Source organism: Calidris pugnax, unplaced genomic scaffold, assembly GCF_001431845.1.
Source record: "Calidris pugnax isolate Ruff unplaced genomic scaffold, ASM143184v1 scaffold192, whole genome shotgun sequence".
Taxonomy (NCBI): domain Eukaryota; kingdom Metazoa; phylum Chordata; class Aves; order Charadriiformes; family Scolopacidae; genus Calidris; species Calidris pugnax.
Window position 1 is genome coordinate 1,182,224 of NW_015090919.1, and position 18,991 is coordinate 1,201,214.

The following is an 18,991-nucleotide window of genomic DNA, read 5'->3' on the forward strand; positions in this document are numbered from 1 at the left end:
GCCGGCCCTGTGGCGGAGGGGGGAGCGCCCGCAGAGGGCACCGCAGCGCGCCCGCACGCCAGGCCCCGGTCCCCCCCTTACGCACCCCCAGCGCCATGAGTACTTACTGCCTTGTGAGGCTCCTTCACCTGAGGCAGCTTCAGTGTCTGCAAAGAGAAAGAGCTGCACTTAGATCTGACGGCTGACTCTGCCCCGCGTCCACTGCGCCTCGGCCGGCCCCGGGGCCTCGCTCGCTCCCTCTCCTCCGGCCGCCGCTCTCCTCCGCCATGGCAGAGAGGCCGGGCACAGAGCATCACCAGAGCGGCTGCCCTGTGTGAGGCAGAGGCTCCCCGGGTGGGATGGTGGCTGCTGATGGAGTGGGCTGCGAAAGGCCAGCAGCCCCCAGCGGGGACGGGCTGTGGGGCCAAAGCAGGCCACCGCGAGGGCTGTTCAATAAAACACGGCTGCCTTTGGAAGAGCCTCCAACACCGGGGCTCTTGTTCCCTGAGCCGTCACAGAAGAGCCTCAGGGAGCCTCGGGTGGAGAGGCACGGGGTGCCAGGGCTGCCCTGCTCTGCCCAGGGAGAGCCCCGCCATCACCCCTCCCCGCCTCAGGCCGGCTGCTGTCATGTCTCCAGGCTGAGGGGCCGCGCCGAGGCACCCACAGGCTGGGCCCACGCACCCGAACCGTCCCACCATCATCAGTGGAGATGGTAACGATGCGTTTCCTAATTTCTACTGAAGGTTTGTTGAAATTGCTCCCGTGCTTAATTCCTGGGCAAGTTCTGTCAACCCAGGAGAGCAAATGGGGGAGGGCACAGCTCCACTGCTGTGTCTGCCCTCCACAGACATGGCACAACCTCTACCAGAGGTGGCCACAAGGATCCCCCCCCAGGACTATTCTGTCCTGGTCTTAATGAAGGGACGTGAGGAAAGGTGGGAGGAAAAGCTCCCCCCGCTCCTAAGATGTGGGACAGCAAGAAACACACAGCAAAGATCACATTCAAGCTCTGAACGAACGCAATGCGCAAAGCTGCAAGCTGGAAAAGAAAACCCAGTGTTACAGTAAGTCAGGGATCATAAATGATTAGGATTTCCAAGCCGTTTTGAAGTGTTTCATATTCATCCTAAATTGCATATACTGTATGTCACATTATCTAATAACATAACTACGTTTCAAAATATTCCGTATGTCTCTTGGAATCACGCTCGCGTTGCTCTGAAAACCACAGCTGTGGAATGTCACAGCATTTTTGAATTTAAAATTTGCAACCTTAAGTAATGAACACTGTTTGCATTTAATTTCCTTATTTCTCAAAAATAATAAAAACAAATGATTGTGGGTTTGCGAATTTGTACATTTCTACTTGATTAACCCGCCTGATTAGATCACTTTTCTAGGCAACGTAATTAATTTGGCACAACTTCATAAACTGAGGGGCCAGATCACCAACCCTCGGTATCATATGCAAAACCTCGACAGTCAAACCCCTGTGTTTTTCCACAGCTGCTACTTGTTTGAATTACCACCTATCACTCAAGGAAAAAGCGAGCTGTGGCACAATGTAGTTCTGCAGAATGCTGTCCTGGCGTTCACAGACAATGGCATAAATAAACCATAAAAGCTGTGTACTATGCATGCACCAGGCCATTTCTGTCATTTAAATAGCTTTAAAAAGTACTTCAGTCAAACTTAACAAGAATCGAGCAACACACTAACGTTTATAGGAGCAGCCATTTCTGAACTGTGTTAAGAATTGTTATTACTCTTAGTCATAAGACAGGCTAAAGTCTTCACGAATTAAAAAAAAAAAAAACTAAAAATCCCCTAACAACCCACTCTAATTCACCTTTGGGCTGAGACCAAGTAATTACAGCTTCAAAACAAAAGACCAATTTCTGAGAAAGTTGCAAAAGTAAGTGAGAGTAGGAAGGTTGATGGGAAAGCTGGGAAATAGGCAAGTTAACTCCTGTGTCTCGAGCAACTTTCTGCATCTCCTACAAAATTCTGCTATAGACTGGGAAATGTACACAATAAATAATCTATGCTTGGGATGCAGCCCAGGGGGCAAAGGATGCCCCTAAATCCTATGATTTTTCAGTAGCTGATATTCATACAAATGAAACCCAACTTTCTTCAGCTCAGAAACACCATCTCTCCTCAAGAATGGTTATTTCGCTATTAATTTTCAACTTCTCACCTCAAAATCACTGCAGTCACAAAACTGCTCCAACTCAGACTCCAGAAATGTGCACTTTGGAAAAACACATTTTTCCATATTCACGGTTTGAACGAGTCATCTTCCTTTTCATATTTTTGGAATTGAGCAGAACCCATTCTTGGAAAATATGAATCTGAAACTTTTAAAGCTTTGAGCAGTTTTTTGAACAATTGGTTTGAAGTAGAAACTTCGCCTGAAGAGAACCTTCCTACCCGCGTGCATTCAGCACCTATTCTGACAACGGCAGAGCTGCCCTTCGGCTCCCACACCCACACAGTAGTGGAGAGCTGATGGGCTCAGAGGGAGGCAATGCACCAACTAAATAGCGTAAATAAATAATGAAGAATAACAACTGGAGTAAAATCATCGTTCAGCCCAGAAAAGCTTATCTGGAAACAGAACTTCCACCAATTATTAGGAGAGAGGCAATATATCCTGCGAGGGTTAAACTCGAGCTTAGCTCTTTTCTTTCATTTGCTTTCTGAAGAATTCTCCTTTGGGTAAAAATCTCCCTTGCTTGGCCTCAGCCCAGAGGTTTTTAAATTTACTTTCCGAAAGTCTAATAAAGTCATTTCAGCCTTCTTTTTTTTTGAGTTATCTGAAAGTGAAATAATTTTCCTGACTCAAAACATGCAGATGTTTTGCTGCTTTTGTTGCTTAAATACGACCCAACCGTACAAAACAAAACTTTCTAGCTGACTAACACCTGAAGGGAATCCAAGCCTTTTAATAACTTCAAAAAACCCCACACAGCTCAACAAAAAGCACTGTAAGCCCCAAATTTTGAAGGCCTGGGTCGCCTGTAGGCGCAGCGACAGTGTTTGTCTGCGCCGATGGCTGGGACGGCCCTTCTGTTGCCTCCAGGAACCCGCAGCCTTTCTGCTCCCCCCGGACTCCAGCAGCTCGGACAGAGGAAGGAGACGGGGTCCTGCGGGGCTGCACATCAGCTCACAAAGGAGCCTTTCAGCTCCACAACATCACTTTTTGTTGCTGTTGTTGGGTTTCATTTTTATTTGCGCATTTTGGGAAGGCGAAGGGGAAGGAATGCGACCTTTGCATTTCTTCCTTGACAAAACGTAGTGAGTAAACTTCTTACCTACGTTTCTGGTTCTTCGCAGAACTCTTTACGTGGGGTTTTCCACACCAGCATCTCGGCTCTCAGAGCAAAGCAGCAAAGGAGCCTGTCCCTTCGAGGCAGCACGTCTTGAAGAGCTGCCTCAACCCTCTGCACTTGCAAACTGCCAGGAGATCAATCACTCCCTGAAATTCTCCAGCCAATGCTGAGTACCACAGGGAAAGCTCAAGAAACTAAGAAAAATCCACTGTTTTCCAGTAAGAAACCACCCGTTCCTGAAGGCGGACAAGAAAAAAAATCAGCCTAAAGAGCACGGGTCACTTCCCAACACAGCTTCTCCGCCCTGGAGATCCAGAGAGGAGGCAGGTGCAGGTTTAAAAAACGATCTAGGAAATTTCTCCCAAAAACTATCATTACAAAGAAAAAATGTGATGTTTAACCTTTAGAGATCTTGCCAGTGTGAAAGTCCCAGTGTGGAACTGAACAGCTCAAAGGGTGAGAAGAAATTTAAGTTTTGCACAGGGCAAAACAAGTGACTGATGAGTAAGGACTGACTGCAAGAGCCGAGAGGGCAATAGAGCTCCCACCTGCACTGGCCATGAACTGCAAGCCCCCAGTTTATCTGCTGTGGCTCCAAACTGGACACCAAGATGTACAAAAACCAGCTTAGAAATAACCCCCTTCAAAGCAAGGACAACTTGGGACCTCCAAACCTCCTGACCCGGGGACACAAGTCGGGTCACTGAATGGTGACAGTGGAGCTGGCTGGACAGATGCTTTTTCAGTTGTTCTGCCCCAAAGATCCAAACCAGATTGACACGATTACTATCTGCTCTCCCTTTTCCATCACTAGCTCTGTCCATCTGCAGGACCAACGCACAGCTTGGCCAAGGACCACCAGTGACACAGGCATCACACAAGTGAAAAGCACAGGGCTATTCCAGGGAAGGGCTGTATCCTTCAGCAAATCACAAAAAGCAGATTATTTCTGCTTGAATGCCCAAAAAGTCCTGGAAGAAAGCACCTAAAGAGAAGAAAAAGCAGCCTGGGTTTGTTCTAGCTACTCCAATGCTGAGCTGGTGAGTCTAGCCAGGATCAGTCAAACCTTCAGGGCAAGACAGACGTTATGGGACTGATGGGTGGCCCAGACCTCGGGGAAACCACGGCTGACGCTCGGAAAAAGCATCAGGCTCAGAGGGACTGCCAGGTCCTGCCCCCGCAACACGGCTCCTTCCTTGCCCAGCCAAAAAGAAATGACTAAAAGATTCACGATCCGAGTTTCTGGCAGCTGATAATTGTGCATAATATGCCAAGGGAGTTCAATTTTCAGTGCTTCGAGGACAAGCTGAGAGAGCAGAGCTGCCCTGCCAGCACCCCAGGGTTTGAGCCAGGGCACGGAGCTGAAGATCCTCAGGGAGAACACGGGAAGCGCAGAATCCCATCCTCAGCGTACGTGCCACCCCCACGTCATCCCCTGGTTGTGGTGATGGTGCAACACCAGCCACTTCTACACGAAACCCTAGATACGTGTGGCAATAAAAGCAGCCCTCACAAAGGTTTTTCAGTCCTGCAGTCTCATGCTATTCCCACCACTGTGACTGGTCCAGTTCCATCTACGATTCTCACTGGCTGGTATCTCACAGGGCTTTCCTCCCTATAATCTGTGCTTTTTTTCTCCTAACTACACATTACATGCACATTCACTGGCACCTTGTTTCTCTGCAGACAGGTACTTCCCCACTGCTTTTACTGCCAGCTCAGGTTCTGTTTCTGGGAGAACCACATTTACAGAGTTGCATCAGGTTTTCAGTTTGATTTCTTGTGTGGAGCGTACATGAATAAATGTCTCATTTTCATTTGTATTGTCTTAAGGCAATTCAAATGCACTTTAAATGTTACCACTACATGCATCCATTTACAGCAACATAAAGCAATGTTTTTTTAAGTTTCACATATATAAATTGTGCTTCTCGACCACTGATATGAAAATTACTAACAAATTCTCACATTCAAATTTTGAAAACTTTCATTTTCTGTGGCTACACATTAAAAAGACTTCAGAAGCAAAAAGTAAAGTCGTGTCTCCACTAAGTTAATGAAAAAACTATGGATATCAATTGCACATGTGTACGTTGATGCATCCAGATCATTTAATCTATAGCTTGATTTCATGATCAAAATATAAATAAATGTATAAATAAAAATCAGTTGGACACACAGTAGGAGGTGAACTGCTACTAATACAGCTCCTAAAATTCCATCTGAATTAAAGATCCCATAGTGCTTGTGGAAGAGAAGTAAAATAAAAGCAATCCTTGTCTCTAATATAAATACTGCAATTATTATTGCAAAATTATTGCAGTGCTGTGATGCAACAGTAAAACATTCTGCACGGCAGCAAATAACTGCTGCTCACTATTATTTTAGGGATTTCTTTTTTTTAAACTGCAGAGTGAAGCTACTTTGTAGTTACATTTAAAGGACTTCTAAGAATTTTGTTGGTGTTTAGAAAGTAATACCAGCACCGAAAACCAATTCTGCTTGTATCTAAGGTCACAGAAGCAGCTCTGTGATGTTAAACAGCATACGAGAAAAATGCAACTGTGCAATTAAAAGATGTATTATGGGACTGTGAAAAACCCTGAGAAGTTAAGATGCATGTTCCCTTTCCAGCTGTGTATTTGCTGAATTCTGAGAGTTTACACATTTGAAATTTAATATTGCATTAGCCTTCTTTATGCCTGGATTTTCAAACGTTTCATTGGGAGTTTATGCTCCTTTAGACACTCCAGTCAGTCATTTTATCCAAGACCACGTGCGCCGATGGTGCTGGTTACAGCTGTGGAGCTGCAGCAGGTGCTTCTCCAGGCCTGACACAGACTCAGTGCTCAGCTCCGGTGAGAAAACATAGAACCACTGAAAGGCTCAGGAGCTCATTTCAAGTCCCTGTTCTTCTGTTACTTCAGATAGGTATTTCTCCAAATTACAAAAACTATGCTAATTGTACAGAACACCGAGCAAAACTTTCACATTTCTACAATCAAGCAACATCAAATTGGCCAGACCTATAGAAAATTCAAATAAAGTCGCTCCTGACTATGCACGAGATATTTCATACAAACAATGTATCTGCAAAGTGACCTCAGCCAACAGTAGGGTTGAGTCCAAGGTATCATTCTGATTTAGAATCATAGAATCATAGAATCATTGAGGTTGGAAGAGACCCTTGGGATCATCGAGTCCAACCATCTACCCTACTCTACAAAGTCCTCCCCTACACCATGTCCCTCAGCACTGCATCTAAACGGCCCTTAAACACAGCCAGGGATGGGGACTCCACCCCCTCCCTGGGCAGCCTGTTCCAATGCCCGACCACTCTTTCGGTGAAAAATTCCTTCCTAATGTTCAATCTAAACCTCCCCTGGTGGAGCTTGAAGCCGTTCCCTCTCATTCTATTGTTAATTACCTGTGAGAAGAGACCAGCCCCAACCTCTCTACAGTGTCCTTTCAAGTAGTTGTAGAGAGTGATGAGGTCTCCCCTCAGCCTCCTCTTCCTCACACTAAACAGTCCCAGCTCTTTCAGCCGCTCTTCATATGATTTGTCTTCCAGGCCCTTCACTAGTTTCGTTGCCCTCCTCTGCACTCGCTCCAGCACCTCCAGATCTCTCTTGGATTGAGGTGCCCAAAACTGGACACAACACTCGAGGTGTGGCCTCACCAGTGCCGAGTACAGGGGCACAATCACCTCCCTACTTCTGCTGGTCACACTATTTCTAATACAAGCCAGAATGCTGTTGGCTTTCTTGGCCACCAGCATTATAGCAATGCCAGTATCTGCCCTGATACACCCCATCCTGACTTGCAGGGCTGGACTGGAACACCCAGTGGGGCAGGAGCGCAGGCACCGCGGGGACACGTCTGTCCCTGGGGGTAACTCTGCTGCTGGACCCTGCTGTCGTTTGCCAGGAGGAACTTTGAGATTTGCAGCTCTCCTGACACATAGCATTGACCCCCGAGAGCCCTGGGCAGTAAATACTGCATTGGACGCAAGAGCTGCTCCTGACCCTGGAAGAAATATTGCTGCCACAGAGCTCAGACAGCCCCAAAATTTATCCTGTGACAGGGCCACCCCAAGGAAGCACTATCGATGGACAGAGAAGCAGCAGAGCACTCTAGCCCTTCCCCAAAATGAGTCCCCGAGCCTGAATGTTACCCCAGGATTCCCAAAGATTTGAGCAGGAGTGAGATACCTCTGTGCGCTCGCACATGGGTCTGGAAACAGTTGTAATACTTGTATTTCTTCCCACATATTCCACACTCGTAAGACCCTGAAAAACAAGATAGGAAAGTATACATCACCATATTAGATCAGGAAAAACAGCCTCACCGCATACTTATCCGTAAACTGGGGACAAAAGAATGCAGTTTGCAGCGAAGTAATTTTTGGAAGGTTCATGGAGATAAATGCAGGAAATCACTATCCCAGACTCAGTCCTTTTTTCAGCCTTATTTAAGATTCCTTGGCATATTACCCTGAACTTACATTTTCAGTATATCTTTATAACTTCAGGAACATGAAAGGGCCACTCTCAAAATAGCCTGACTTATAATTTTATAATAATGACTAATATTTCCTATGGACAGAAATAACCTTGAATTACTTTTCAGTAAGTTCCTCGTATATGGGAAAAAAAGCTTTTCAACTGAAAAAAAGAAGGCAATATGTTATCTTGAGGCAAGGAGTTTTCAAAATTTCTCAAGAAATGCACAATGTACGAATTTCTCAAGAAACCCACAGAGATTTGGTAAATATCCACCCAGAGGAAACCAAATAGATACAAATAGAACTTTTGACCTTTTTAAGGAAAAGCACATGACCACAGTAGTCTCTCTTCCCAATTTGTGTCTCTAATTCCAGAAAACACACATCTGCAAACAGTCATTTAAATGAAACCAGGGTAACAGAGCTGGGAGAATCATTTGTAATGATGAAATTATGCAATGAATTTAGCCTCTTCTGTTTATTGGACAGACAGAAATTTCCTTAGATTTGTTATTTGAGTTGATTCAACCTTTTCTTTCCCTCCCCCTGCTCCACGTTGGTGAACAGGCTGTAAATTCACCTTTCAAGTCCCCACATGCACAATGTATTGCATTTCCCAGCTGTCCATCAGCAGCACCTGGGATCCTCTCTGTGCCCTTCAGCAGGGCCAGAGCAGCCCTTACGGGAAAAGGAGGTGGGAGAAAAAAGGGCTGAATGTAATTTTGCATGAATGTAGCATTCCATTTCCATGGATGCTTCCTCACACAACCTTGAAGCTATCTTTTCCTGACCATGCAAAACTGTGAAACTCAGGGACAAGCCACAAACAAGAACAAAACATTCACATGCACACATCCTAATAAATATTCCCAAACACCATTTTACAGCAATACTCACCTGGCACTACTCAAAGCCAGCTCTTTCCAGGAACAAAACCAACTGTGTATTTTTTTAGCACGCTAGACCCATGTTCTTTTTTCCCCAACCCATGCCCAAGCTTAGAGCTTGGGAAGAAAATAACCCTCCTTCCAGTTGATACCAGTGCTGAATTCCCTGCCCATCACTGTTTGCATCACTTGGGACTGTCTTCTGAGCTTGGGAGGCCACTTTGTCATTGATGTGAGAAAGGCAACTCGCTGCAGTCCGATACACAAGAGTACACATTTGAAAAAATACTCTAAAATACTGATACTCTAGTCCATTGACTATGTCTGATCTGCTCCATAGCCTTCTAATTATCATAGCTAATTGTATTTTATATAGAGGTATACATATATGGGACAGCCATCACCCATGGTCACTCCACAGAGGCTTTTTGAAGCAAAATCCTGGATATCAGCAAGTCGTCAGCACCTGCCAGCCCTCATTTTCCATGCTCAAGGACTCCTTATATTCATCACCAGCCTCCAAAATTCTTTCCGGAACACTATTCCAGCTGGAAGCCCAGAGCAGCACAGCCAGAAGACCAGCACATTCCCCATCACTTGGGCTCCACCAACCCCTCGCCCTGGGCAGCAGCCGTGGTTCAGCTGGACCAGCAGCAGAAGGCAACTGTCACCCACCCACACACCCAACCAGTGCTGCCCACAAAGGGCACTGGGAAAACAGGTCAAAAACAGTGAGGAACTCTACGGTGATTTTATTTCCCCATTTTTCTTATCTTTCCCCATTCCTCTGGAGATAGTCTATGGCACATAAAGGCATTTGGTTGTGCATTTCTTCAAGAAGACTATAACCTATACAAGTAACCATGTAGGTGTCTTCCCAATACGGAACCCAGTGAGTGCCACAGCCCTCATGCTGGGCAGGAGCTGAAGGGACCAGCACGTCCCACAGCCTGTGCTGTTTTGCAGGTATCCTGAAGCACCCAGGTCTCAAGCGGAAGGCTGGAGTCACCTTGAGGTGGGTACCTCTACCCACCTCCTACATGTGGGTGGAAAAGCCTTGCCCCAGAAGACAGCAAGGTTGAGGAGGGTGTAAGGGAGGTGCATTACACCTACAAGAAAGCTGGGGAGGGACTTTTTACAAGTGCATGTAGTGATAGAATGAGGGGTGATGGCTTCAAGTTGGAAGAGGGGAGATTTAGATTAGAAGAAGAAATTTTTCTCTCTAAGGGTGGTGAGACCCTGGCCCAGGTTGCCCAGAGAGGTGGGACATGCCCCATCCCTGGACACATTCCAGGTCAGGATGAATGGGGCTTTGAGCAACCTGGTCTGGTGGGAGGTGTCCTTGCCCAGGGCAGGGGGTGGAACGAGATGATCTTTAAGGTCCCTTCCAACCCAAACCATTCTGTGATTCTATGATACACATCTGAAGTTCTGCAGGCACCGAGAAACAACTGAACAGCCACAACTGCGTACCATGATTTGGGGGCAAAGGCACAGATCCTTAGATTAGAGAAAGGAGGGATGACTTCCCACAATAAATGTGTTATTAGAGTGGAGGAAAGATGAAGTGGGGGAAAAAAAAGACATTGCTACTTGTCAAGGCCTTACAAAGAACATGCCCGTGTTGCCTTGGACACTGCCACCACGGTCATCAGACCACGTCCCCATCAGGATGTGTCATGCAGGTTAAAGCTGTTTGTAGTATGAGGGAAGATGGGAAGGGTTTTGGTTAGTTGGTGCACTCAGTTTTTCCAGGCTTTTCCTGAGCCTCACAGCTGGAATTTGGGCAACGCACACATTGCATCCAGAGTCTTCCCTTGCTCCCTGATCCCTGGTTAGACTTTCACACCCTTCCATCACATACCAGACGTGTATCTCAATGCATGGTCAAAAATCCAGGTCCCTGAATATCGATTTCGTGTATATCCAACAGGAGAGGCACATTCCACTGCTTTTCCATCTAAATTGTGCAAAAAAAAAAATCAGAAAAGAGCCCTTAAAGTGGATGCATTTCCAAAGAATAATGATGGCTGAAACCTATTGAAAATTTCCAAGACCTGTGTGTCCCTGGGGCTTGCTAACAAGATGTCAGAGGTCACATAGAGTTTCTCAAGGCTTCTGCAGCACTATCTTATTTGGTATAACTAGGGAGAATCCAAAGTGCTCTTGAATTACGTGTGCTGAGCAGCTCAGCAACTGAGACATCTGCATCACGGCACGAGTCACGCATGAACACGTTAGACTGACCGTCTCAGACCAGAAGGATTCACTCTTCACTTTGTCTCAGAAACATTTCTGATTTAATGCATTACTTCAAAAATCCTCTCCAAAATGTTTCTCATAAAGCATGGACCAGATTGAGAGTCTTGTATAAAACTTCTCCTGATCCGTCCTCCAAAACACAAATACTGGCTGACCATATTCCCAATGTTAGAAAATGACACACATCAGCCCAATTGTCTCTCCCCTCTCTCTTGATTTACGACCCAAGTGGCATTTTCTTTTCCTCTCATGTCTAGAGACCTTCATGGTGGACTTCTCTGCTTTTCTGCCCTGACAGCCCTGCCCTGAGACCTATTCATGTGATGGAGCTCTTCAAATTACCCCAGCCCAAAGCCAGCACGTGAAGCTAGCGAGAATAAAAGAAGAAAAGAAGAAATATTGCACCTCGGAGCTGTGCAGTGCCAGGAACACACCGCCCAGGTGGCAGGGAGAGTGGTGGGACCACAGGGTAGAGGTGGGTGGATGGGGAGGAGAGTGGGGTCTGCAGCTGCTGACCAGACCCCAGGTTAGAGCCAACCTCTCCGTTGGCTTTCCTTGCTTGGGATGCCCGAAGTGGGACCTCAGGGAGCTTGCAAGGCTTCCAGGGAAAAACAGATGAAAGGAAAATGGTCCAAACTCACAAACGTCAGCACCGGCGCTTTGGCTGGGGACCACAGTCACTGCCACCACCCATCCCGTGTCGTCACATCCACTCTTGTCCATCGCAGGGTTTGGGCTGCTCCAGACGGATGGAAACAGGGTCTGGAGCAGTCCAAAGTGCAGGGAGAGACACGTGAACGTGTAACCCAACAGGCGGTGGCAAACACCAGGCCCGATTTGATGAAAACGCTACAAGCGAAGAGCAGCAACTGAGCTGGGAATCCCTGTTATAAATTGCTCCAAGTAACAACTAAAAATATAAATACAGCACGCTCCTGCAGGAGATGTGTGACTCAGAGAAGAGACATAAATCTTCTCATGCGGATTTCAGCCAAGTCCCGAAGCTGAGCGCCGCGGGGAAGCCGTCTGTCACTGGGAGCCACGTGTGCCCCAAAGCCTTCAGCACCACGGCCCCCGCTCACACAACACCCCCCCGTCTGACCCGTCATCCCCGGCACCCCACGGAAGGAGATGGTCTGGGGGTCGGCACTTCCACACGACAAGAGAGGGATTCATTTAGTCCCGCTTCACCACTTCATCCTGCATCATGAATTAATATGAAAAATAACCGTTTTCAACACCTCCAATCTCAGCTTCCCCGATGAAGGTGAATAAAATCCTACCAAAGCCTTGCCTTTCTGCAATGCTGAAGTGATTTAGATACAGGGCTACCAGATCACATCACGAGAAGGGCTTGAGGGAGAAAAACTCCTGGAAATACTGGTGAGGAGCAGCAGAGAGCACAAAGCCCTTGCTCCGGAGGTAGGAGGCACCGGTGCCTTCAGCTGTTCACCATCTCGGCCGGTTCCAGAGCAGCAGCCAAAATGGCCAGGGAAGCAGCAGGCGAGGGATGGCTCTTGCGCAAGCTCCACAGATGTCTGCAGCGATGGAAATAGTGCCTGGCTCTGGTTTCTGCAGGGGGATGGAGGGGACCAGAAGAATTGACTGGGAGCCAGTTCAAGAAACCACAAGGAACTGATATCTGGGCACCACGGTCGGTTCCACACAGAGCACAGTATTTGGTGGGCAAACAGAAAAGTTATTCAGAGCCACCTCCCCAACAAACAGGAGTTATGTGAATGGCAGATGAATAGGGGCACTTACAGGGCTCTTTTCACAAAGGAATCGGCCGCCAACTGCCAATCGCCTCAGGACCAAGTTGCCTTTAAAGAAACCCAGCGCGAGGCTATAAAATAACAAATATGATGCACATTTTTCATTTGAAAAGGCCCTTCCAGATAGAGGTTCTCCAGTTTACTTTCTGCAGCTTTCAACCACCACTTGTTAACTGGTCAATAACTCTCTGTCCCTTTCCCCGCGGTGCCTCTACCTTGAATACTGTCCCCTCTCACTCCAGCCTGTCCCCAAAGTTCTCAGTAGGTAGGACATGTTGGTGTGCATCCAAGTTAGCCAACAGCAAAAGCCCGTTCCCCACTTTTCACTACAATATGGTCACACTCAGGGGACATCAACTGCAGAGCAGCTGCTGCTGCCCAGCCAGAAGCCATGGGAATGATGGGGTCCTACATGACAGTCCCAATCTGCAGATGCTTTTTCATCAAAAGCCAGTGACCACACATGAAGGAGAAGGTCCTTTGCATCCCATCAATGATCATCTCTTCACCCATCCCTCCCAGAGCACCAGGGACACCTCTGCGTTTCAGGGTTGCCCACGCAGTGACCAACCTCTCAAGAGCTGCGTGGGCACAAAAGCTCTAAATATACACGGAGTATTTCCTCCGAACTGTAAGATCTTTTAAGTTGGAAACAGTTATGGACTTCTTAGGCATTGCCTAGGTGTTTTGACCCTGTATAAGTAGCACAAACCTCCAACCCTGCCACTCTTAGTGGTTGTCCTACTGGGGAAAGGAGGACAGGAGGGACAACGATGCTCCAGATACAGCCACCAGCTAACAACACTCTCCAGAGTTTCTTTCCAACAACCTGGACAGTCATCAACCAAAACCCAGGAGAAAATGTAACATCAACACCTCTTTTCTCTCTTCCTGAAAGACAAACCAACCCCAACAGCAACACTGGGCAGCTCAAATTAGCTTTCTCCTGAGTCCCTCAAAGGAAATATGGGTCCCACTGCTCCTTCTTTATATCAGACACTGCCTTTGGCTCTCGAAGTCACTGCTGAGACCTGCTCCATGTCAGAGCCAACAGAGGAGTCCCTTTAGCAAAAGCAGTTCCCCCAGTTCCTCTCTGGGATCCCACAGAAAGCCCTTTCATTGGAGCAGGAGAAGAGGACGGTTTGATGTTCACAGAAAGAAAGAAAATGCTTCTTCTCATGACAGCTCTAGGTGGGGTGGGATAGGAAGCACAAGCTTGGAAGTGGCACATCACAGCCAGCCAAAAGTCAAAATAATTCCCCATACGTTACTAGCAACCAGAAAACCAAACAAACAGCAACCTGTAAAACCTGTTTTTGAGCTAAATCTAATTATTCACGCAAAGCAGCCACTTTCCTCTCAGCAACTTTCCTCCTGATTGCCTCCTCACCTACACCCCACGTACCTACTGCCAGCCCTGAGTTCACCACGAATTCTGCACGTGACTGATGGGCAAGTCATTTAACATGTCAAAAGAAGATAATAAGCTTTTTCTCACAGTTGCCCTGAGCTTGGTTGAGTCTTCAGGGGTGACCAGATGCAAACAGACAGCAAAAGCTAAAGAAGGTCAATAATCTCAAGCCAGGTTGATGTGCACCTTAGTTCTGGTACCCCTGGCAGAGCCAAGCTTCCAGGAACAGCTCTCCAGAGCTTCGTTCCTCTCCCCAACACCACAGACTCAAGGAACCAACTGATGGGACATGTCTTCCCGAGCTTACCGAGTGTCTGCTGGTTGCGGACCCCACCTATGACCACGCAGATCTCCGCGGGCACGTCTCCCGGCCCATCTTTTATGTTCTTCTTGGAATCTTTGGTGTCATCCTGCCAGATCACCTCTTCAATATAGTCATCTGGTACCTCTGTTTTCACCTTCACCTCAGTCATCATTCCAGCCTCTTCACTGGGTGAGGACTGAGATGTCACCGAATCGGAGCCCTCTGCTTTCGGGCTCCGTGGGCTCCTCTTCAAACACTCCCTGAATGAGGAGAAAAGAGGAGAAAACATGAATCCTCATTGTCACACGCTCACCTTCTAATCACTAGGACATAATCAAAGGTACTTTCTTGTAATGTGATTTATTTAAAATAGTATAGGTAGGTATATGTGTCTGTCATATATGGTAAGTAATTAAAACTTAACCAGACAAAAGTACTAAAACCATTTACTAGTAATGAAAATAACCTTAATCATCACAAACAATAGTAGCAGTCATTAAACACACTAACCAAGAGCACAGAATTTCACCTGGTTCCTATCAGGTCAGGAGCACACCACCATCAAATATTATGCCAAGACTAGACCACACACGTGAAAGAAAAGCCATCTCCTCCTGACACTTTTAATCTGGAATCTTCCCCACCCCTGTGCACTCCTCCATGGGTTTATCTACCATCCCATCCTCTCTTTTAACCCTTCAAAGCAACTGGACATCCTACGCTATTCGTATGGCCTTATCTAACATACACAGTGATCATCAAAGGGGATCCTCTGTAGTACAATGATATTTCGGGAGACTATTACGTTATGGACAGATACAGGTATCAAAGATGACAGAGAAAGCATGATGGGTGGGGAAAGGCAGGGGGAAGAGAAGAGGAGTCCAGTTTACTTAGAAGCAGATGAAGGAAAAAGTATGTGTTTTCACCTTGAACAGAGAAAGCTGGAAATTCATGGGAGAAACAATCTAAATAAATAAATATTCAAAACCCTTTAAGAACAGGAAGGAAACTAGACCCCCCCAAGCTGTAGAATAACATCAGCAAAAGGCAGGCTTTGAGCACGACAGATGAGGACCAGGTAGTGATCCAGAGGGTAGAGCCTCTTCCAAATGTACCTTCCCACCACCCAACACTCCCTGTTTCTAAGACTGGTTATTAATAAATTCCAACATGCAACGCAAAGATAAAATAATTGCTGGTTCAGTCTGTGCAGAAATCAGAAGAACTAAATACATAACAATAGCTTAGACTACCCAGAAACAGGAACTTTAAAGACTGTGACATATTTAGAGTCTTGTAAACACTGGGAACAGCTGAAGGTGTTTGAAAACATTTTAAGCAGAAGTAATAGACAAAATTAAGTGAAAAAAAGACTGAACTTATGGATGAGAGTTATGAGACCATGCAATAGTGAAAGAGAAGGAAATCCTATTGCTTGGAACTTCATAAAAGTCAGAACAAAGTATGAATGAGAAAACTAACACCTGCAATGGTTTCCGATAGGGGTTATGAAACTGGTAGAGAAATCAAAACGCTGCGACTGCGGGCAAAGCGGGTAATTGGGGAGGATGGAGATGAGAGGAGCAGATGAACGAAGAGAACAATCTTCTGCAATAATTACTGCACAACCTCCTACATGGACATGTAGTTGCTATTTCAAAATGGGCCAGTCACATCGTAGCACCAGATATTTTATTATTCATCCCTTCATTCTCATTATGAAATGAAATGTACAATTAATAGCCCCTAAACAGCAAGAATTAGCCTTGACCTGCCTCCCCACTCGTTTCCATCCTCCTCACACACAACTCCCCCCCCCACTGTGCTCCCAAAATCATACAGGGCTTTTACAAGTGAGAAAGATGAATTAAGACAGAGAAAATGTGGTTGAAAGCTGGACGATCTTTATGGTAATATTATTGGATGTCCAAAGGGTCCATCAATCTCACCCGACGGCGGAGCGGCTGAGCACCCCTTCCGAAGCCAAGGGAAAGGCAGCCGTGAGGGAGGAAACGTTCAGCAACCAGCAAAGGGTGGGATTAATTGCAAGTCAATCAAACTGAGAAGGTGTGAAGCGCAAAAACACTGATAAAGGCAGCAAAAGCAACAGGGTCGGGGGAAAAAAACAGTGGAGGAAGATCAAAAGCAACGCAGTGCAATTCCCATCAGCAGGCAGAAAGGTGCGATTGAAAGGCAGATTTGTACCTAAAGGGAAGGGAAATGCCTCGGTTACAGACTGTACAGAAATCTGTACTTGCCAATCCTGGACAAAACAACAGAAAAATCAATGCAGGAGCCAAGCGACGTGGAATTAAAAGCTAATACAACTAGCAGTGAGGCTAAGGATACGGCTTTCGGAGGAGATTATAAATTGGGTAAGAACATAAGAGACCTTCTGCCAGCGCCCAGCTTTGCCTCGTGTCCCATTCGGGTAGAAACCAGAGCAACAGGACGTGGCAAAATGCCATCCTCGACGGGCATCGCTGTCCCACATCAGGGCTGATGTGGGGCAGATTTATTCATGCTCTGGAATTAAATTCAACATTGCTAAAAGTGACGGGTGACCCACAGAGAGTGAAAGGGGGACCAATGCCATCGGATCCATCGCCTCGTACCCAGGCTCTGCCCAAACCCAGCAGTTTTGGCGTAGTCCAACGTGTCCGGGATCGTGGGTGCCCCCACGAACAGCAACCCCAGTGCTCAGCCCTGATCCCAGCAGGCAGGTCACGCCGCAGCCACACAGAGCCACGCTCTGACCCAAAGGACTAAGGCAATTTTCAGATACATGCACCTGAAATCGAACAAAAAGGTTATTTTCTCCCTGGTGAAGCCAGTCCCAGCGCTGCTGCAGACGGACTGAGCGCCCTCGTTTTTAAAAGGTGATTAGAAAAGCTGGAGGCGGTTCAAAAAAGAGGCACTGAAACAGTTTCAGACTGGGAAAAGATATTTTATGACACTGTGTGAGACCAAACAACTTCTATCTGTTTCTCATGCCAAAAGGAAGACTGAGAGATTATTTGATTGCAGCACATTATCATCTTCATGGGGAGAAAACACTGTCTTTCCTTAATTTGGCAGGGAAGAGGAGAGAACGAGCTCATCGCTGGAAGCTGGAACCAGTTTAAATGAGGCATAAAACGCTAGCATGGATGGTGGTCCACTGGAACAACTGCTTTCCAAAAGATGCACTGAGGGAGAACAAATCTCTCCAAGTCTTCAAACCCGGAGTGTCCATATCTGGCTGGCTCTGGGGTTACTGGTCTCCATACAGATGTGCACTGGCCAGAGGTGATGGCCTGAAGCTGTAGGAATATATGAATTATTAGGCCAGACTGATGGACCCTCAATAACTTTGTTCTTCACACTCACTTTCTGGATCTGTCTCTGCCAAGAAAGTAACTTCCCAGCTGGGCTGTCTGCTCATAGCTGGGACCTAAACATGCAGATATTAATTAAAAGCAATACTATTCCTCTGACATTGCCCCATGGTACTCGGTGTACAGAAGGAAATCGGCCCCAAATACCTCAGCAGGTGTCTTCTGCGTGATTTCATGGTACAGAAGACCTGAAAGGAGCCTCCAGATCCTCTCAAGAGCAAAACAAGCAAAACCATCAAAACCACAGAACACTGGACTTTTACAGCAATCTTACAACCATTCCACAACAAACAGAGACCTTCTCTGTCTTCTGATTCTTTCTAGGACAGCAGAAAGCTGCAGCCAGCAGACGTACCCAGGTTACAGAATGGGTACCGACGTACCCACCATGTGGGCAGGGGGTGACCCCACAGCCCCGGGGCTCCTTGTCTGGCACCCCAGCACCCCAGCACCCCACACCAGGCCAGGCACCGCCTGGGGACCCAGCAGAGCCCTGCACAGACCCACGGCCAGCGCACATCCCGGGCAAAGAGCTCCAGGGTGGGGAAAAGGGAATAAATTATAAGCATTAAGATTTTTTTTTCCCAGATTATGTGTGTCTATAAATATAAAATACATATAGACACACAAATATGTGTCTTTGTGTATGCACGCACACGTATACACATGTAGACATGTAAGAAGGGCTGGTACTTGCATCTCTGGCAGCATCCCCTTGTGGCACCCTGCTCCTGCCCCTTCCTGCCACGGGACACCCTCCACGTCCTCTGTGACACCCTGAGCTGCCAGCACTTTATTGCATGAGACAGATCTCATTTCACAGCACCGAGGGTCCTGGCGTCCTGACGGCGTGAGGAAACGCAGGAAACACCATCCCTGAACACAGGCTTCATTCTTCACCTGCACCAGGCTGGGAACCAGTCCCACACCACCCGAGAGTAGTTTTAACTGCCTTGTCATTGCTGTTGTGCTTAATTGGGAAGAGCTGTGTTCTTATGTCACTCATTATTTCCCATCTCACAGAGATTTTCTAGCCACTGGCTGATGTCAAGCTTTAGCCAACATTCAACTGCAGGCTCTCTGCAGCTCAACGTCCAGAGGAACACTTCAGTTTTGCAAAATACCTTCAAATAAATGTAATCAAACAGCAGCAC

The 18,991-nt window shown here is 46.9% G+C and overlaps 1 protein-coding gene across 10 annotated transcripts in view; it reads right to left on the minus strand.

The window, feature by feature from the left end:
* The window catches only part of ZNF618 (zinc finger protein 618), a 93,621-nt gene that overhangs the window by 61,566 nt on the left and 13,064 nt on the right, over positions 1–18,991 (minus strand). For 8 of the 10 annotated variants that reach the window (XM_014949771.1, XM_014949777.1, XM_014949776.1 and 5 more), the window contains exons 2-5: positions 14,461–14,717; positions 10,570–10,665; positions 7,526–7,603; positions 108–146 (exon numbers count right to left, since the gene is read on the minus strand). In XM_014949771.1, coding sequence (XP_014805257.1) covers positions 108–146; positions 7,526–7,603; positions 10,570–10,665; positions 14,461–14,629 — 382 coding nt within the window. In that variant the 5' untranslated portion in view covers positions 14,630–14,717. The remainder of the gene's footprint in view (positions 1–107; positions 147–7,525; positions 7,604–10,569; positions 10,666–14,460; positions 14,718–18,991) is intronic. The other 2 variants (XM_014949774.1, XM_014949772.1) reach the window with 1 other exon arrangement.